The 20910-nt window shown below is 38.8% G+C and overlaps 3 protein-coding genes and 1 pseudogene across 3 annotated transcripts; 2 read left to right on the forward strand and 2 right to left on the reverse strand.

Moving 5' to 3' along the window:
• Window positions 1–5176: 5176 nt before the first annotated feature.
• Window positions 5177–11505, forward strand: LOC110773275 (oxidoreductase, 2OG-Fe(II) oxygenase family protein). Its single transcript, XM_021977782.2, has 7 exons — window positions 5177–5902; window positions 9107–9237; window positions 9367–9484; window positions 9852–9953; window positions 10105–10220; window positions 10393–10547; window positions 10659–11505. Exons 1-7 carry the CDS (start codon window positions 5356–5358, stop codon window positions 11131–11133), a joined length of 1644 nt encoding a protein of 547 aa, XP_021833474.1. The 5' UTR covers window positions 5177–5355; the 3' UTR covers window positions 11134–11505.
• Window positions 11506–12182: 677 nt separating this feature from the next.
• Window positions 12183–14074, reverse strand: LOC110773276 (BSD domain-containing protein). The gene has a single exon (XM_021977783.2). The coding sequence runs from the start codon at window positions 13923–13925 to the stop codon at window positions 12408–12410; it is 1518 nt and encodes a 505-aa protein (XP_021833475.2). The 5' UTR covers window positions 13926–14074; the 3' UTR covers window positions 12183–12407.
• A 1739-nt stretch (window positions 14075–15813) lies between these two features.
• Window positions 15814–17706, reverse strand: LOC110773277 (putative galacturonosyltransferase-like 4 pseudogene; annotated as a pseudogene).
• An 811-nt stretch (window positions 17707–18517) lies between these two features.
• On the forward strand, window positions 18518–20775 carry LOC110773278 (exosome complex component RRP4 homolog). The gene is made up of 7 exons (XM_021977785.2): window positions 18518–18732; window positions 18853–18954; window positions 19064–19109; window positions 19239–19328; window positions 19803–19868; window positions 19970–20035; window positions 20268–20775. Exons 1-7 carry the CDS (start codon window positions 18578–18580, stop codon window positions 20721–20723), a joined length of 981 nt encoding a protein of 326 aa, XP_021833477.1. The 5' UTR covers window positions 18518–18577; the 3' UTR covers window positions 20724–20775.
• Window positions 20776–20910: the final 135 nt, after the last annotated feature.

The raw sequence follows: 20910 nt of genomic DNA on the forward strand, positions 1-20910 counted from the left end.
CCGGGTGGAAAAAGGAAAAAGGCATCGTTATGTTTGCTTCAAATTTAATGAAAACTTGGTCATCCAACCAGGTATGGTTGTGACCAAACTGAGCCAAGTCAAACTCAAACATGCATGTGAGAACTAATAATAATGCCTCAAACTATAAACACATCTCTGATGAGAAAAAACGACCTTCGGGGGTCTCAATGAGCAAACTAAATTTATATATTTGTTTATAAAAACGACCAACTATATATTGTTTTATTATTTTAATTCAACTAATAAATTAATATTAATAAGAAATTAATGCTTTATTACTTGGTTTACCTGAAGATATATAATATTAATAAGAGGCTGTGGAAGGCATGCTGAGTTTGAGATTGAGAGTGAGGGAAGCAGCAGCAGCAGCATAACAAGCTGTTAACAACATATTCGAATGAGAAATATGTCATTTTCAGGAAAAAGAAAAAAGAAAAATATTGAATTGCATATGGAGCATGTTCACGCACGCATGCTTTCACAATTATATTGTTTTCTTTGCTTGCATTTAATATGATTTGTTTCAAGAAATGGTTTCAAAATTCAATTTGTGACACAAATTATAGAAGGGAGACATGAAAATATGAATATGATGTATAATGCCAACCCCCAAATCATGCATGTTTAGGCAGCCCCACATGCGCGCACACACATATTGTATGATTTAGAGAAAGTCAAACTTCAATTTTTTGTAGACCATTAAAAAAACACACATATATTTATATATTGATGGTGACATATTTTTTATCAACTTTATAAATAAATAAATAATTCAAATTATATAGTTTTATAACTTGACTGTTTGTTGCAGATGTGGGTTAGGGTAGTAAGCTCACTGTCTCGCACTCAAATTCGAATCTCTTTCCTCATAGATTAGATTAATAATTTGTGTGTTATGCATACAGCCAAGCAGCCTACAAGGCTATGACTTTGCATTTCTGTCCACAAAATCTTACTTAAGAAGTATATAATTGCTAAAATACCTTGAGAGGGATTGGGAGAGAGAAGAAGGGGAAGGGGGAGATGGATTATGAAATATTTACTAAAATGAAGTTAATTGTGGCTTTTTCCTTCGAGCACCTTTCTTAATTGGGTTTGCGTCCATCACAGAGATTTTACAGATCATGAAAAAGAATCCAATTTCTTCTTTATATCCTTCCCAAGCTCACGGCCGTGAAGAATCCACATGCCATTGTTCGACCATTTTTAATATACAACAACTTGTACGTAAGTTTAGATGGTCCAGGGTTTATATATATACGCCTGAGCTGTGTACATCATCCTCCACCATCCAAATTCAACAAAAAGTGATGCTTGTCACAAGCACAAGCACGTTCAAAGTAGACGGGTGGTATCTTTCTTTGGATGAATATAAAGAAACTTCTTATCTTCTTTCGTGTTTCAAGAATTTTGGGTAAGATCCATGTTAGGTTCGGTTATAGGTAAGATCCATGTTAGGTTTGGTTATAGGAAAATACTTTCCTCAGTCTCGTGTAACTAGGAATTCCTATATTCATGTCAATGACAGTTTGATATATATGTATCAGTTTTTCTTTCAGTAATTTTTATTAATTATTTTTGCACATGTGTGTGTCAAATCGTGATTTGCAGGAAGTAAGTATTTACTTCCAGTGGAAGCACGAAAACAATATCCTATTTTCACCCCAACTTAAAAGCAATAATAATAGAACATTAGCTAAAGTTTTTATACTTGAAATGTCACATCCCAAATGGAACCCTAAAAGTAGGCATGCATAGTGGAAAACGTAAGTACAAATATGACCTAGCTTTATAGATTTTTGGCATTATATCGAGAGCATAAAAAAAAAACTATTGGTTTATCTAGCTCTAATAAGTATATGCTAAATATTGATATAGACTTGAACTGATGTTCATGCATAAGCAATATATGTAGAGTTTCTATTGGCATGAAGTTTGAAGATTATAAATTGCGTGATACTTGAAATTGAAATTGACTTTTCCACAAAGTGCTTCTTGTGTGGGTCTTATGAGCATGAGTCATGGGATGGTCTCCATCCAGATGGCGCCCTTTTTTGGACTCTACTTTTTACGTGGACCGCCCAATTCTCATGTGCACCTTCGATTTTTTTGCTAAAAAGGTAAAATCGAATCATGGCCCTTTTCCCCCACTATTCAGGTCAGCTTAAGCCTTGGCTTGCCTGCAAACTTGGCCACGCAGAGTTATTTTCGTTTTATTACAATTATGCCCATCTCCATATAGAATCTGATCAAGGTTAAATCGTCCTTTAAAGTTAATATATTTAACTCTTACTTCACTTAAAGATGATGGCTTTGTCATCCTTTTAGCAACAACTACTTTATATCCTAATTGGAGAAATTAAAAGTGTACATTTTTATTCCTTAATAAAACACTATCGCTGCCGCCGACATTAATCCAATTTTTGTAATAGTTACTCTTCTATTCCTCAATAAACACTATCGCTTTTCTCTAAAAAAAGGTAAATTTATTCATTTGCACCATTAAGGAAAGTGACAGGTGGATATTTATACCAAATGGAATTGTTTAACCCTTCTTTAATAAAGAAACTTCATAAAAAAAATATGTTAAAGTGCGCAGGTGACGCACCTAAAAATGTTCTTGCTAAAAAGATTTCATACCTAGGTTGAAGAAGATAATGCATATATATTTTTATTTTTTAACAGGTTGGTGATAAGATACTCAAATAATAAACATTTGCTTATCAAAGGGTTTAAAAGATGTAATGTGTTTTAATCAATACCATACATTTATATTGTAATTCATTAAAACACATGTTTTGGATCAAATTAATTCACAAGTAGATGAATTATTGTATGGATATTGTAATACGATTACGTACGTAGTAATGACCTTATATCGAGAATATTGAAATATATAACAGAAGCATTAAGGTCTATCTCATATGATATTCTAATTATGATCGAAAATTAGAATCTCAGTGACCACATTTAAGAATTTGAATCTCTTTCTCATTGTGTGACTATAACATCAATCATATATTGTATTGTTTTTGTGTTTCTTTTCTCTTATTGTGCATTATTAGTTTGGTATCTCTCTTAAACCATAAAGATCTAAACTCACATCACATGGATGACAGGTAAACGTCAAGCTTATGAAAGAAGCTGCTTGTTTTGTTTACATGCAAAAATAGAGAAATTAGACAGCAAAACTTTTGTGCGAATAAGAAAGGTTCTTGCACAAAAGAGAAGGGAAAAAGGAAAAGCACTTGAGGCCAAGCCGAATGGCATGTCAAGTGGCTTGCTTGCCGGCTTTCGTTGGCAGTAGTGTCTTTTATGGTGGTAGCAACTGCTGAGAAGCCATTGTGCATCACTCCATAGATAATCTGTCCATGTCTTCCATGTCCTATCGGGCATAAATACTTTCATATTCCCGTTTCATTATTCTCTATTTCTCTATCTTTCTCATCCGATAAGTGGCATAAGGACGGAGAGAGATAGGAGAGAAACAAAGAAATGGGCAGAGATAAGTTTTTCTGATGGGGCCTCAGCCCTTTTAGCCTTTAGTTTTAGGGCACTCCCTTCCCTTCCATTCCCTTTGGGACCACGCAACTTTCCTTCCTCGTCTACAAGCCAACAATAGAGCCATCTCAATGGACCCTACCCACCCAAACGAACCTTGCTGGTCATGGGGTTGCTGCCCCACCACCACTACACATGGCATTTTCTTGGTCGTCTCTTGCCATTGATTTTGTTCTGCCTACCTAGTGATGTCAATTGCCAAAACCACCTCTTATATATAATTCTATTATTTATTTTGTTTTATAGATTTATGATATCAATTCAATTTTTTTATACAATAAAATCTTTTTCGAAAATAGCCGTACATTATCATTCTTAAACTTATACATACATGTCAAGTTGTTATTGATACATTTACCCGTACACAACTAACCTTTAGCTTTATGTGAAAGAACTCATTAATAATTAACTTAAATGCAAAATTAGTTTTTATGGCTATTGTTTTTGGCAAGTATATGGATTAAATGATATATACAATTTGTATGATCAAAATGGATACTCATTACGATATAACTCACTTGAGCTTGAGTCTTAGATAATAGTTGTTTGCATACAATTGGTTATGACCGTTGTGTCAACCGTTGTACACAAGTAGTTAATATGACCGTCTATGACCGTTTTATACAAGTAGTTAATTAGTTATGACCGTTTGATTGTATGACTAGCACTTAATTATATGTACAGATTAATAGTCGTAACTACTAGGGTAGTTACTCTCATCGTATTAAGATGGGTTAAGATAATATTTAATATTAGCTACGTGATTTAAAGTATATTTAAGATGACATCTTTTCTTCCCCACCTTTCGTTTAAATCCCTTAAAATTCTTACTGATGCTCATAGTTTAGTAGTATTTATCTTTCCAATATTGGAACGAGATTCTAAATTCGAATCATCTCTCACTTAATGATCATTACACTATATACACATTCGATCACAAATATCGTATAAACATTATTGGATCCTTTATTGAAAAATCCACCGGAATATTTGATAAGACTGTAATTATGAACTTGGCTATAAAATAGTGAGGAGTTGTAAATTTTACCGCAGACGCTCCTGATAGTAACAAAACAGCTACAATTTAAAGAATTACGCGTTCTCAATTAGTAAAATTTGAAATTAAAGGAAACTACTAAGACAAAAGAAAATAAAATGGAGATTTTTATATATATGGAAATATAAATATGGGGGGACTAACCGCTTTTACCGCTATGCCAGATCAGATCAGATCGGACGGTCCAAAAATTGAAAATTAAAAGGCCTTATTTTTTCCTATATTAGTCTCACCGGTGCATGAAAATCCCCGCCAGCCAAATATTGCACGTGCCAGATAGACCTAACACATTTGGGGGAAGGCTATTTCGGTCATTTCGATCTCCTTACCTTCCCAACCCACCTTCTACCGCAAGCTACAATGCCCTAACCATCCTTCCCTTCCCTTTCCAAGCCATTTAGCCAACCAACCCAACCTTCGCTTCCATTGTGCCACGTCAATCGACCTCGAACTTGCCACGTCAACAGTGGTCCCCACCCACACGGACATGCCACACTCTCTCCTCCTCCGAGTATATATATAGTCCCCACCCACAAAACCCCTCCATGTGAAATCTCCCTCCGCCTCTCTCTCTGTTTCTCTCTGCGTGATTTATTTTTCACCGAAATCTCGACCGAGTTAATAACTGAGAGGAACACCAGTGCATAATAAAAACGCGATATTTCGGTTTCTGAATACGAAAGAACACAGTTTATTTCGGGCTCAGTGTGACATAGATGGCGATGGCGGTTGGGCCAGCTGCGTCGCCGACTGATGGAGCCGCTCCGGTGCTGGGACCCGCAATGATGCATATGCAGATGCCGGTGCCGGCCCCGGCGGCGATGGTCTCGGACGCCATGGCGAAGGACGCTATTATCGGGTGGTACCGAGGCGAGTTTGCGGCCGCGAACGCGATCATCGACTCACTCTGCAGCCACCTGACCCAGCTCAGTGGCGGAGGGGCTGAATACGGCGCCCTTTTCGCAGCGATACACCGGAGGAGGATCAATTGGATCCCGGTGCTCCAGATGCAGAAGTATCACTCAATCGCCGATGTGATGGTTGAGCTCCGAAACGTCGGAGCGAAAAAGGCGGAGAAGGATAGTGAAGAAAACGGGGAGGCTTCAGGAACCGATGAAAATTGTAAGAGCGAGGAGGCTAAGTCGTGTTTGGACGAGGAGAAAGAGAAGGAAAATGAGAAAGTGGAAGAAAGTAATGGAAATGACGCTGCCGATGAGGCTATCGAAGAGGAGGCTTCTCCGGATAGCGAGATTACTGATTCAGGTAAGTAATCTGATTCCTTTTCTTTAAAGATAGGATTTTTATTACATAATTCTGAATTTTGATACGAAAAGGTATGATTTTTATGTTTGATTACGATGGATTTTTGTGAATTTATGATGAAATATTGTGTTTCTTTGACTGAGTACTGAGGGAGATTAGCAGCATGGCTCTAAAGCTTTGATTTTGTTTGTTCGATTTTTGGTTGATCAGATATCTGTCTACAGGTGTGTTTGAATTTCCGATTCTTAAAAAACGGGAAGCTACGTAGCTGTAGCTGAGAAAGTACTGATTTTCCGGTTTTCTGAAGTTAGGCCCATTTGGTTGGTGAGAAAACGTAAGGAGAAGAAATGAAGCTCTGTTTGGAATCTGGAAATCTTTCCCCTGTTTGGTCTCCGAGAAAAAAAAAATGATTTTGTTAGATAATTTTCTCTGATTACAAACGTATATTATTATTTTAATAAGTATAAAAACAGCGAAGTTTCCTTTTCTGTCCATTATTTTAGGAGGCAAACGAAAACATGTTTTTCTCCATCAGATCCGAGATTCAAAGCCCGTTTTCCATTTCCTCTGGCTCTGGCTTTGGCTTTGGCTTTGAATTCAACGTTCCGTTATAGACAGTGATAGATTTCTTTTTGACGTTTCGATCCTTCTGATTTAAAACCTTAATCTCTCTGTTTTATAATTTTGTTTTACTAAATTCTCAACCGGAAAAAAGAACATAAATAAATAAATAAATAAATTTTATATGGTTTTTTTGTGGCTGGTATTTTCCCGAGGTTTTAGGGGGGTTTGAGATTCTCGAGGTGAGGGAAAGGTTTGGATGCACTCGGTGTCACAGTTAGTTTCGGGGATTGGGGAATCGCCTTTCAACTATCAAGTTGAAGTAATGACGTCGAGATGCGTGCCGTTTGATTTAATTGTAGGCGGCGCTCGATCAGAGCCGTGTCTTAATACACAGTTGACGTCACGGGTTCGTTTCGTTGATTTTTAATCAGAGGGCGGAGGGTAGGTGGGCTTTGACAAAAGTTTGGGTGGTCATCCCAACATTAAAATATACTTTTTTAAGTCCGGGTGTGGGCCGGACTCGCTTGATATTTACCGAGTTGCCTTACCGGGTCAACTCAGGGGTCATTATGTTTGGGCAGCCGAATAAGTTATTCGAGATTCTGAAATGTTGAGTGGAGCTTTTTAGTGTTTTTTTGTTTGTTATTGTGTCCTGCCTCTTTGGTCGAGCTTGTTGGTGCGCGTGGTGAGCAGTAAGTGAGTGATAGCTTTTTGCCTGCTTTGTTGTAAAAGCACCAATGAACGGCGTGTTTGGATTTAAGTGAGCATTTATATGGTTGTGCAAACAACTTTTGTTATAGTGTATAGGGTGGTGCCAACTAGGGGTGGGCACGGTATGAGATGACACGGGATGGAGGTCATCCCGGTGTCAATCCCGAATAGAGGAATCGGTATGGGATGACACGGGATGGGGGTTTTTGAAAACACGTTCAAATCATACCGGACCCAAATGGGATCGGTATGATTCGGTATCAATGTTGATACCGTAAAAAATCTGTAAATTTTCAAGTTCAATCAAATCTGAAAATCAAATGGCTGTTAATACTAGCCTGGAGAAAATCAAATGTTGTTAAGACCATATGCTCAACCTTTCTCTTTTTTTTTTACAACTTAGCCTGGAGAAAAATTTGACATTCATCTCGAACATACACAGCTCCTAATACTAGAGTACAACAAATTACACACATCTAATCACTTCTCAACTGCATGAATTTTCAATACAGCTTCCATACAACTTCTTTAAGAACAGAACTTACAGAAGTATCAGATATATATATATATATATATATATATATATATATATATATATATATACATAAACTGACAGTAGCCTAGCCCATATGCATGTCAATAATTCATGTCTTCCCAAAATCAAAACCAATCCATCCTAAATAATAAGAGAATTTATACCATATGGAATTAATAGATTCATGTCTTCCCACGCATGCTTACAGAACCAATTCATGTCTTCCCAAAATCAAAACAATTTCTCAAATTTGAAAACAAATAATTTCAAACCAAAACAAGTTTCCATGAATACCCGAGAATCTGAGATCGGACTGAAATTGGTAGCAGAGGCAGAGGGTAACGGGCTTGAAGAAGAAGATCCCACAGAAATTCGGAGAGACTTTGGGTTGGGGCTTTCCTTTTCCATTGGTTTTTTGGTTTTGGAGAAGAACAAAAAGAGAGAGAGAGAGAGAGAGAGAGAGAGAGAGAGAGAGAGAGAGAGAGAGGAGGAGAAGAAGATGAGGTGAGATCGATTGATGTTGGAGGAGTTGGGAACAGATTCAATTTGGTTGAGAAAGGAGAAGAGAAGAGAAGAATCAGACAGAGGAAAGGAAAGGAGGAAAAAACGCAGAGAAAGAAAGAAAAGAGGCAGTCGACAACACAAAATCTCTGTGGACTCAGATAGGGTTAGAACTTAAATTAAATTAGGAATTAATAAAACTAATTTACTGTTCGGTACGGTATGACACCAACCGGGATCACAAATGTGAAACCGATGTCATGCCAAACAGTAACGGGATGACACGGTATCATCCCGTTTACACGTCAACACCAAACGGGATGGCACGAAATTGGCACGGTTTGGCATGGTTTCGGGATGGTTTCGGTATTCCGGTTTTGATGCCCACCCCTAGTGCCAACAATGTCATATAGCCATATTCATCCATTCATTGAACTTTGAAGTGATAGAATGCACAAATGCATCATCTGACAAAGATGTGGAATTATTTTATCAGTTTTGAAAGGTCTAGTCTTGGAAATCATTTAAAAATAAGTTACGGGTATGCATTTGGCAAAGATCCCATTTTGAAAACTGAACTAAAAGTTATGTGGATGGGAGTCACTGGAATGTGTTCTGTTTCAAAGCTTTGTGTACAATATATGCGTATTGTGATGTTTTATAGACTCAGGTTTGATATAAACTTGCATCATTTCTGAATAATAGCTATCTCGACAGACTTAGATAAATGCTTGTTTTCTTACTTAATTATACCAACTGGTTTTTGGATCAGTTTTCTGTTTCAATGATTATTTATTTTTCCCTGACAAGCTTTTGTTTATCCGTTATGCAGCAAATGAACACAGGTTTTCGCGTTTGTAAATTCATTTGGTTATCTACTGTTTTTACTGCAGGGTCTCAAGAAGCACGGCTCAATTCAGTAAACGTCGAGATATGCTCTAATCATGAAGAATGTGAGGCCCGTCGTACCGAGATCAAGTTGACAAAAGGTTTCTCTGCAAAGGAGTCGGTCAAAGGGCATATGGTGAGTTATTTATATAATCTTAAGATCACTACAGAAGATGGATGTCAAAGAGTTCTTTCTGTGGTAGTATATTCTGGTAAAGGAAGACCAGGTAGCTGTTACTGACTGACGGATGATTGAAACTGGCAGGTGAATGTTGTGAAAGGTTTAAAGCTATATGAGGACATATTCACTGATTCAGAGCTCTTTAAATTGACTGAATTTGTAAATGAACTCCATGCAGCTGGACTGAATGGAGAGCTCTCAGGTAAACACATCCCCTTTCATTTGAAGCTCATTCTTGTTACTCAACTGACTTTATGCACGTTGTAATTAATGCTGTTTTGATAGCAAGATTTGGTAAGCCATGTAGTTAGACTCATTTGAACCTGTATAGTTGATCATTTTTATTTTAGTTTTTATTTTGTTGAATCTGGTCTTGTGTACTGCTCTATTATAGGTTTTTCTAACTTATACCATCCCAATGCGATCAGATGTGTCACCATTTTTATATAAAAAAAATCTTTCAAAGTTTAAGCACTAAATCATTTCTACTTAAATGAGAGTAACCGGTAATTTTATACATTGTTGGTAGTCATACAAAAATCTAATTTTATCTTCCTGATTGAATACAGGTGAGACCTTTATCTTATTCAACAAGCAGATTAAGGGAAACAGGAGAGAGCTGATTCAGTTTGGTGTTCCAATTTTTGGACAGATCAAGGAGGAAACTACAAGTAATAATCGATACTAGTAATACATACTACAACTATCTAATAAATTTGGTTCAATTTGTCAAAATTTTGGTCTGGTTCTTATCAATGATGCAGTCTATGCAGTGAATACTAAATTCCAAAGCTAACTTTAATTTGACATTTGTCTTTGTAGGCAATATAGGGCCAATTCCAGCTCTTCTCCAAGATGTGGTTGATCACTTTGTACTGTGGCAACTAATTCCAGAGTATAAAAGACCAAATGGTTGCATCATCAACTTCCTTGAGGAGGTATTCTATGTTTTGCTGCATTATCATGTTACCTCCTCTGTTATTGCTTACTAGAACATAGCTGCAAAGAGGGCGCTTCACACGATTGGTTTGTGTTATGAGTCTTGGTTTATGCACTTTTGGTTCAATTTTAAGAGACAAACAAATGAAATCACAATTATTTATTGTGTAGGGAGAATATTCACAGCCATTCCTGAAACCACCCCATTTGGACCAGCCCATCGCCACTCTTCTCCTCTCTGAATCAACAATGGCTTTTGGGCGCACCCTTCTGAGTGATAATGATGGGAACTACAAGGGGCCGCTGATGCTCTCACTGCAAGAAGGGTATGTATTCTTATTTCTTTTGAGTTTCAATTACATATCTATCAACTGTGGCTGTGATTGGGATGGATCAATGGTGATGGAAAGCACAAACATTGAATGTAACTTCTGCAGGTCTCTTTTAGTTATGAGGGGAAACAGTGCCGACATGGCAAGACACGTCATGTGTCCGTCTCCAAATAGAAGGGTGAGCATCACATTCTTCAGAGTCCGAGTAGACTCCAACCAATTCCAGTCACCACCAAGTCCAACACAGAATGGTGCCATGACTCTATGGCAACCTGGCGTTGCGAGTCCATATGCAGTGCAAGATGGAGCTCTCAATGGCTATGAGGGAATGGATGTAATGCCCAAATGGGGTGTCCTTCGGGCTCCAGTGGTCATGCTGGCCCCAGTTCGGCCTATGGTATTGAGTCCTCGAAAAGTTCCTCCAAGTGGTACTGGGGTTTTTTTGCCCTGGACTGTGGGATCAAGAAAACCAGCAAAGCATCTCCCACCTCGTGCCCAAAAAGGACGGCTTATGGCGCTCCCGTCCCTGCCAGAAACACAAGCGGGTGAGTCCACTTCTGAGCCAGGCATCAGTGTGTAATGGAAGAGCATCAGTATGAAGTTTGTCAGAGGCAGCCCTGGGTCCAACGATATGAATCAGAAAAGTTAGCATTCATGTTCACATCCTTGTTCTGCAGGATTTTTCTTGTTGTACAAACAGAGCCTAGGTGCTGTTAGAGGAGTCTGTTTTTCTTTTTTCAATTTGCTTTCCCCCTTATTTTCCTCAGTAAGATTAGGGTGCTAGCGCGATGGTTACAGTACTTTTTCTGGGATGCCGATTATGTTAGGGCTTCAGAGGTAGTTGAGCATCAAGTTTGTGGAGTGTGAATTAGCTCAAGTAAGGAGCTGAATTTTGTATTAAGTTACGCTAAAGGATTTCATAGACAGGTTATATATTATTTTCTTTACAGAATCCAATTTTCTTACTAATGTCCAGGTTATGTGAATTAGCATCTGAATGTTTGATCAATTTACTTTTGAGAAGTTCTACTTCTAATCTCAATATCAATTGCCATTTGGAAACCAATGCTGTATTATTTTTTTCAGGTTCCTCAGAACAGAGGGATATTCAGAACTATAATTGAAATCCAGAAAGAGCCATTACATTCAAACCAAAAACAAACAAATTACAATTTTTTTTTTATTAAAAAAAAAAAAAAACAGAACACGAAAACCACACCAAAAGAAACCAGAGAGTTGAAACAAAAATGACTAGCGAGGCATCAACATCCTCCACCAGTGGGGAAAATATGCATGTTTTCCACATGACACTCAATATCAATGCCACACCAAGGAGTCAATGACAAGGGATTAGGTTATAATCATGCACCAGACTTTTCTGTTGACAGTGAGAAGTCAGGATTGAATTGTTTGTTGCCCTGGACATCTTTTGTTTAGTAGTGTTAAATGCCATAGAAGAAACACTTCATACTTGGAACTGGGAGTTGGACATTATATACTCACACAATACAGTTTTAATCCATACACATACCAGAATATTTCCAAAAATAAGAAAATGCATAACAGAAGGCAACCAATGTGTCTAATTTTTTTCGCCAAAGTAATGGTCACAAATTCACAGTTCACAAATTACGGCAAAGTAATGCTTTTATAGACAAGGCTGGGTTCAAGACTTCAACTTGACAAATTCAGATGCAAAGGAACATATTTGCATTTTGAACCAACTGATAGAAAAGAAAAGAAAAAAGAATTCCCCCTGTACATTATATCACAATTACACGAATAGATTAGGGGGAGAATACAGAATTTAGTGCACTAAATTTAAAAAGCAACAACTTTAAATTCAATTGCCAATCAAGGTTTAGCTGGTTCATCATCTTCATCCTCGATATCCCAGCTCAAGTCTTCTTCTTCTTCTTCTTCAGCAGTGCTGAGCCGCTTCCGCAGGTCAGCTTTATTAGAACTTCCACTTCCAACATGGGTCACCTTCTTTTCATCAATGCTGCTAAGATCCTCAATCTCATCCCAGCCAAGGTCTTCTTCCTCGGGCGCTGAGGACCGGTTTGAAACAACCGAAGCATCGCCAGATTCAAGAGCCTCATTCTTCCCCTCCAAAGCCACTTTCTCCTCAGACCTCGATGGCAAATCTTTCTTCCCAGAGTCCCCTTCTACAATAACTTTCTTTTCAGTCTCCTTATCACCACTCAACTTCACAGCACTATCCTTCTTCTCTTTATCCATTTCAGGGCTCTTCCCTCCCTTCTCATCAACAACACTGGAAGAAGTCCCAGCAACTTGAGATTCCTCAACAGAGCTGCTCTCTTCCTTGACATTCATTTGCTCAGAATCTTTGCTGACCAACTCCCTATTCGCCGCTAAATCACCCTTCTTCGACCCCACATTAGGCTCTTCACCCACACTGCTCACCTCTCCCACATTAGAGGAACTCTTATCACCAACCTCACTATCAACCTTCAAGTCCTCAACTTTCTCAACTTTACCAGAAGCAGCCCCTTCAGTATTTTTCGCTGAATTCGCTTTCGACACCACATTGCTCACACTTTCATCATACTCTTCATCATCAACATCCCAACTCAATTCCTCATCTTCTTCAATCGAAATTGCCCGCTTAACAAGATTGGCTCTAACATCCTCAGCTTGCCTGAGCTTATAAACCCTGTAAAAGTACCTACACCAAAAGGTTTCATGATCAACACTACTTGGAACGACCCTTTTGTAAATGCTCTCCATAGCTCCATTTTCTTCAAACATCCCCTCAATTTCTTCACTTTTGTCTTCCAAAACAAACCCTGATTTCCATTTGTTAAAGTCATCCAAATCCTCAGGTTCCTCACAGTAAGTTCCGGCGTCACCTTGAATCGCACGGACCTGAACGTCAAACCTACTGTACCGTTTCGAATTCAAGCCCTGCTGAGAGCTAAAGCTCTGACTGTTGGGATCGGAGGAATCTGATTCGTGATCAGGGGCGAGGATCGCGTCCGTACCTTGAGAGATAATCTGGGCCGTCCCTTTCAAGACGGTGTTGCCAAACTCATCAATGACGCTCCCAACTGTCTCCAACGACCCCTGAGCCACCTCAATCTCTTTCTTCAGACCCGACCCAAATTCCTGGAGGTCGCGACGGTAGGTCTCGATCATCGACTCGGATTTGGTCGCTAGGGTTTTGATAAGATCGCCAAACATCCACCCGCCACTATTGCCACTTGGGTTTGGATCGGGTTGGCTTGGTGGGGATTTCGAATCTGCGTCTTCTTGTTCTGGGTTCTTACGAGACCCGGGTTCAGATTCGGATTCGGAATCCGGATTTGGTGGATCTGGTTCATCAGAGAATACGGACTTGAAGAAATTCATGGAGGACTTTTTGGGGAAGCAGAGCGATTGAGAATTACCAGAAAACGAGAGAGAGAGAAAGAGGTTGGAGTAGGACTGAGGTTATCGAAATGGAAATCTAGTAAAAATGCCTGAACGGTGCGCTCTGGTGCGCAGTGCGCATCAGTGAGGGTGGTTTTCAGGCTGATATATGGGCTCATCTCAGCATCCAAATAGCGAATTGATTGGTTTTGGATGGCAGGCTCATCTATGTCTATGGGCCTATGGATTGAAAGCCCATGGGGCTATGGATTGTAGGACCATGAGTCTATCGCTTATAAGCCCATTGCGCTTGCAACAGAATACCCAAAATGAAATGAGGCTATAATGTGAGGATCCTTAATAATAGCCATCCGATCAACAAAAAATGTTAAAATTTAATAATTTTATTATTATTGGACGGTTGGATTGAACTCCTCAACATAGCCTCGTCGGTATAGAAGCTCCCCGAAAATGGTGAGAATTGTTTGCAATCTTTCATAGGTCTTGTAGTCTTAGACCATATTCCAATTGAGAAGCTATAACAAAGCATCTCAAGTCTCAAGGTTTAAGGAAGTATGTGAAAGTAACATTCTTCCCTTTGGTTTGGATTAAAAGACAAAAGCATTCATTCTTCCATCAAAGTAACATTATTCTTTACTTTTGGTTACCATGTTTCCAAGCATGGAATCACACATCAAATCATCCCATCACTTTTTAGTTTGTTCAATGCATAGAAATCTCCATCTCACCATTTTTAGCCTCTAGCTAGGAGCTCTTCTTCTCTAGCGTTTTCTCCTTTGAAAACCAAGCAGCAATGCAGGAGAAAGGCAACCCTTCCCAGCCTATTGGCATCTGCCACAGGCTCATCACCTTCATCATGAACAGCCACATTGCTAGAAGCCTTGTCAAGCGTGTGACTTTAGGCCATCCAATTCCTCAAGACTTACAGCCTGTGATCCCAGCAGCCAGCCCTGATGGGGCTGGTCAGACTATGTACCTTCAGGCTCTCCAGACACCGGAAAACGAATCAGTTTTTGAGATTCAAATTCACTACAAGCAAACCGATGAGGACTTTGAAGAATCATGGACCCAAGTTGACAAGTTGGGTCCAATAGAGAGAACAGAGGAGGCAGAGATTCAAGACAAGGGTCCACGAGAGGTGAAGCTCATTTCCACAGCCACATCCCAAGAAAAGGAGCCAAAGAAGAGTTTGAGCATTGAAGATGTAGGACAGTTGGAGAAAGAGAAGAACAATAAGAAGAAAGGAAAGGGTGTGATTAGTGGTGAAAAGTTGACGCTAGCAATGGAGGTTGAAGATGAGATTTCAAGGCTTGGGTTGAGGCGTGTAAGGCCACTCTTTCATGTTGCACCAAACATAAATGAAAAATCAGATGCGTTCATTCGGAGTAGAAAGGAAGCTATGAGGAGGAACTATGGCCTTGAGCCAATGATATCTTAGATTTCTTGGCTACATGTGGCGGTTGGCGTGGTGGCTCGCGGCCGGAGCTGTGCATCCATTGGGTAAGGTTGTCACGATGAATAGGTTGCAAGCAACTATGGTGAAAAGGTTATGCTATAGTTTATGTATCAGAATAAAAAGATTAAAGTAACAATGTTCATTGAATTTTATATAAAGATACATTCTATTGAAGGTTTTCTTAAAAAGGATTCGGATTCTAAGTTTTCTAGTTAAGATCTGCTCTCTATCTGGTAACAAATATATAAGGACGACAAAGTGGGCATTCTAATATATTTTGTTTTCTTTGTTTTCTTTGTTTTCTTGTAGTTTTATATATGACATGCTCATAAATAACACACAAAGTTTATCTTTCAAAACCTTTTTCTTTTTCGGGGTCTGAAAAACCAATTCATATCAGCATTCACTATCGAAATTGCTACGGAAAAGAACTATAACACAATGACAAAAATCAGAAAATTGATATGCAGAATATCCGAGACTGGATATTTTCTAATTGAAATTATCGAGTGGCTCCCATCAAAATGTCGCCAATATAAGCAACCTAACCTTGGTGGTATAAAGACTTAAGCTTTTGAATTAATTTTGGAGGCTCAGCAGCTCATCATCTCATCAAACTGTAAGACGCTACAAGAAGGTACAAAAAAGACTATCAAAATTAAAAAAACAAACAAACAAAAACTACTTACCAACACAATGTTAGGCTAAATAAACTTAATAATATACACTCCATATATATAGAAATAATGTTCAGAGGGCCGCATAGAAACTCTGGTAAGAGGATCTTCTGGTGATTGAAAGCTATCATACCATGCCGATAACATTCTCAACAGAAGAAGAAAAAGAAAAACTCAAAATAATTTGCAGTCTTCCTCCATGAAATCCTCTCCTCCAAGTATGAATGGCCATAACCATTATAAACAAATATAAGGTTCTTTCTCCTTCTGTAATTAACCAGCTTCAACCCCAAATTAAGTCCAAGTCTTACTTTCCTTCTATAATTTTCTTAAAGTTTTTTTTTCTTAATTGGTCTAAGATAAATTAAAAAAAGGTATAGCACTTACCCATTGATTACCTTCTTGCTCTTCTAATTAATTAAACTCCCTTATCCCCATATTGCCCCAAATTGATCCAATTGAGCCAAAGCTCCACCTCATTACTCATTGCATATATCTTTTCACTTTCATCTCATTCTTCCAAGTAATGAGCTGATGAACGGTAAAGATCATATGGGGCCCAAAGATGATCAACGGTGCAGGGCTTTCTTGAATCTAACCTCAACCAGGGCTTCCCTTTCCCACTCCAATGCAACAGGCTTATAGGCCCAGGATGCAAACTCCTACACTTGCCTTCAAGATTGTCCCCACCAAGCCCATGTTGGTTCCAATTATGATCCACTGCCCTAATATCCCCAGCCAAAACCAGCAAAAAAGGTGGCAAAGACCCCAAATGGTATATCCTCTTTTGCTTTTGCACTACCATCCACTCCTCCATTTGCTTTGTGTACTCCCCTTGTCTCCATTTTTCCACATCCACCACCATAACCCCTGTGTTAAAATAGCAAGGCTTTCTGCCTTCAAATGTCTTGGAAAACATTTGGTCTGACCAGAACGATTCTGTGAAATATTTGGAAAAGTTTGCGTGACAATATTCTGGTGCAGCCAGTACCTTGCCTTGCAAGTCAACCTTCCATAACTTTGCTACATCATCCACAACCACAAGGTCTGAGTCTAGGTATAGAACCCTTTTCACATCAGCTGGGATTATGTCAGCTAGGTATATGCGTGCGTAGTTTAAGGGTTGGTCCAAGGCTTGGCGTATAGACTTTGATATTTTCCCACGAACCCTATTGGAATCAAAGCGGTAGACATTGAACTTTAGGTATGGGAAGGCGGATTTGATGTTGGAGAGTACCTCAGGCTCGAACCTGGCCCAGAGAAAGTGGAACTCAACAAACTCGGGGCACGTTGAATGTTGCAAAATCGAAAGCACAGCGGCCATGGTGCCTCTTAGGTAGTTAGAGTCCAGTGTCATGGCAATGTGGATTTTCTCTGCAGGCTGGCAGGCATCCCCATTTCGAAAAGCAGGGGCTTCTCGGAAGATGGCAACATCCGGGGAGGGTTTCCGGATGATGCCAAGGCGGATACCTGTGGTGGCGGTAGCGAGGGTGATGAGGGGGAGGATGAGGAGGAGAGACAGGAGGCCACGAGTTTTTGCAGAGGCCATCCTGCCCTTAATGGTAACAAAAGCGGTTGGGGGGGCAAGGATGAAGAGGAGGACCAGGGAGAGTGGTAGCCATTACTAGGCTGGCTGAGAGAAAGTTTAGGGGGAGAGGTTAGAAACTAATGATTGTTATACAAATATTTGGTGGGATTGTGAGGAAGAGAAGATTCCTCGGAGGCTTTGTAATAAGGTTAAGGTACCACCCCATGTCACAAAATCATGCGCATAGCTAGGGCAAATTATCCAAAATTATTTATGTTCGTAATTAATTTTATTTCTTGATTTGAATTTTTTAGTCCGTTTGATATCTACCTTCCATATTTTTTTGCCTCCTTATCCTTAAGAGGGCAAGAATGCCAAATTTTGACTGATAATAACATCTTTCGTACTTGGACTTTCACAAAGACATTCTCTAGTCAAACAATAATCAAAGTTTTTGACATTCATAATGGAACTTTTGGGGTTTTTTTTTTCTTGCCTCTTTGTTCTCTGAGCAAAGATCATAGTGTCAGGCACCTTTCTTATGTGCAAGGCAAGTTTTAATTAGCATGGATACATGCTTAATTCCTAAGGGCACACCAATTTTTTTTATATCTTTTTTCGGTTACAACAAATAGCAAAAGTACTTCCTACATAAGCAGTTCCAAACGAGCTTTAAGCTCTAAAGCATAATAGTAACTGTAGTCTGTAAGCAACATAATATATCAGTACAAAAAATGTAAACCTTATATAAAAAAAAAAGATAATAGAAAAATGCAACCAATATTTGGTGCTTGAAGTTCTATAGTGTCTGAACTTAGCAAGGCCCCGAAGTCCATTCCAATGTGGGCTTCTTTTTATCATTTGTTTATTGGGTCTAAAAATGTTGAGAGCCTTGGGTCCATGCAATGATCTAAAACTCAGGCTAGGGTTCAGTTAGGGGTTTTCGTCTCTCTCTTCCACTGTGAGAAAGATGAGAGAGCTACAGCTTTCGTTGAACCAAACCCAGAAGGTTCGGCTACAGAGAGCTCTCGAAAAGCTTGAGTCTTTGTCTTCAAAGGCCAATTCCAATGCTTCTGTTACTGTCGCCGATTCAATCCCTGTTAACTACGAAGACGGCCTTCTCAAGTACCTCTCTTCTCTCTGCCTCTAAAATGCTTGGCATGAATTTGAACTTGGGTTTTCTTTCAATTTTGATTTTTCTTCGTAAAACCGTTTCTGGGTAACTCAGTTTTCTTGTAAATTCAGGGGACATGGGACCTCTGAATTCAATGGTGAAGTTGTTGCCACCGTTTGCGGTATCGTCGAGCGCGTCAATAAGCTGGTCTATGTGCGTGCTTTAAGGGCCAGGTACTCACTAATTCACTGTGTTACTTTTTTTATTTTTGGTGTGATAATTTTTATGGAAACTTTGCTCATTGGTGCTTATGGAATTATCAAAAAACAAAAATGATGGTAGGTACAAGCCGGAGGTTGGAGATATCATAGTGGGGCGTGTTATTGAGGTAAAAGAATGCTTAACTCCCTTTTAGTTAATTTTGTTTAAAATTTGATTATTGATGCTTTGTTTTCTTTGTTGAGATATGTTTAGTTTTACGGGTCTTGTTATAATCTGATAATTGTTTATTGTTCAGGTTGCTCCAAAGCGTTGGAGAGTGGAGATAAACTATAGCCATGATGCAGTGTTGATGCTTTCTTCAATGAACTTACCTGACGGCATCCAGGTATAACTGTTAGCCCGAATTGGTAACATGCATCAGTAGTGATAAATTTCCTTTACCAGAGAAGCAAGCTAACTAGTAATGGTGATATTGACGATATTGACACAAAGCACGGAGTTCTGTTCTATGGATTCATGTAAATCTGTTAAATGGTCTGGTTTTCTTTGTTTGAACTCTTGTTTATCAATCTGAAGGCTGATGCAAATTGTGAGTTGGAAGTATGGAAATTCTTTCCTTTTGATCCGCTAAATTCTGTTTCTTTAGATAACTAGTGGATATTCCACTGACTGGGAAAAGATGTATGAGTATTAGTATTACATGAATATAGTTAGAGAGCATCTTTTGGCATTTTCAAGGGAAAACACATTTGAGCAACTCTGATATTAATGATACTCTCATTCTAATATAAAAAGTAAGGAAAATTGCTCCATTTTCCCTTGCTATTCCCTTGTTTAAGTTTTACTCTTTCATTGCTAGAGGCGACGAACTGCTCTGGATGAACTCAACATGCGCAGCATTTTTGAGGAGAATGATGTCATTTGTGTAAGTCCTCTAACATATATTACTGGCCTAATTGAATCATGAAAAAAGAAAGGAATAAGTTAAGAACTGATCTAGTGTTGCAAATACTTGCCCTTTTCCAGGCTGAAGTTCGTGGTTTTCAACATGATGGTTTACATCTCCAAGCAAGAAGTCAGAAGTATGGAAAGGTTTGTCTTCTTTATATATATTGACTGTTAGAAGGATGCTTCTGATAATTATCTTACCTGAGCTCGCTTATCTTGCATTCTATTTGGCTGTTATGGGTGATTTTTGTCGTCATTATTGCTTCCCTCAATCAATTTTAATTTGCATTGCTTTCTTTGCATCCATCCGAGGTGGTCTATTGATTATCCATTATTTTGTTATTGGTTTTCATTATGATTGTAACCTGCATTGCAGCTTGGAAGGGGTCAATTGCTGACAGTCCCTTCTTATCTAGTGAAAAGACGCAAGCAGCACTTCCATAATTTAGAAAACTATGGTATTGACCTGATAATTGGCTGTAATGGGTTCATCTGGGTTGGGGAACATGTTCAAGTGACAGACGATATGGTAGTGGATCAAGTGAACAAGTCTGAACAAGATGATGCCAAACCTGATGAAAATTCCTTTAGTCCCGAATATCAAGAGAAAAACTACACTCGGCAAGAGACAAGAGAGAACATATGCAGGGCTGCAAATGCTATCCGCGTATTGTCTACTTTAGGCTTCAATATTACTGTAGAAGTAATCACGGAGACGGTTGATTTGAGTACTTCTATAAATGTTGCTATACATGAAATGCTCGGTTCAGAGTTCTATGTTTTGGTTGCAGAGAAGGAGTCTGTAAGGCGAAGCATGACCAAAAAAAAGTGATGACTGTGTGTCCACTTGTGAATTCTGTTATAAGAGAGTTGTTCGTCCTTAATCCTTTTCTTTTCTCTTTATATTTTACACAATCAAACGTATTTTTGGAGAACCAGTGAACAGGAGTTATATTGATGTCTAAAACGTTTGACTACCTCTGAGAATTGTATTACTGCTTGTAAAAACAAACAAAAAT

The sequence above is a fragment of the Prunus avium genome, chromosome 8, assembly GCF_965620075.1.
Source record: "Prunus avium chromosome 8, drPruAviu1.hap1.1, whole genome shotgun sequence".
Classification (NCBI taxonomy): Eukaryota; Viridiplantae; Streptophyta; class Magnoliopsida; order Rosales; family Rosaceae; genus Prunus; species Prunus avium.

Coding starts and splice junctions, on each gene's coding strand:
- LOC110773276 (XM_021977783.2), bottom strand. CDS start 13,925: ATGAATTTCTTCAAGTCCGTATTCTCTGATGAACCAGATCCACCAAAT.
- LOC110773278 (XM_021977785.2), top strand. CDS start 18,578: ATGAGAGAGCTACAGCTTTCGTTGAACCAAACCCAGAAGGTTCGGCTA. Junction 19,110..19,238: donor TAGTGGGGCGTGTTATTGAG/GTAAAAGAATGC, acceptor TTTATTGTTCAG/GTTGCTCCAAAGCGTTGGAG. Junction 19,869..19,969: donor AGGAGAATGATGTCATTTGT/GTAAGTCCTCTA, acceptor GCCCTTTTCCAG/GCTGAAGTTCGTGGTTTTCA.
- LOC110773275 (XM_021977782.2), top strand. CDS start 5,356: ATGGCGATGGCGGTTGGGCCAGCTGCGTCGCCGACTGATGGAGCCGCT. Junction 9,238..9,366: donor AGTCGGTCAAAGGGCATATG/GTGAGTTATTTA, acceptor TGAAACTGGCAG/GTGAATGTTGTGAAAGGTTT. Junction 9,485..9,851: donor ACTGAATGGAGAGCTCTCAG/GTAAACACATCC, acceptor GATTGAATACAG/GTGAGACCTTTATCTTATTC.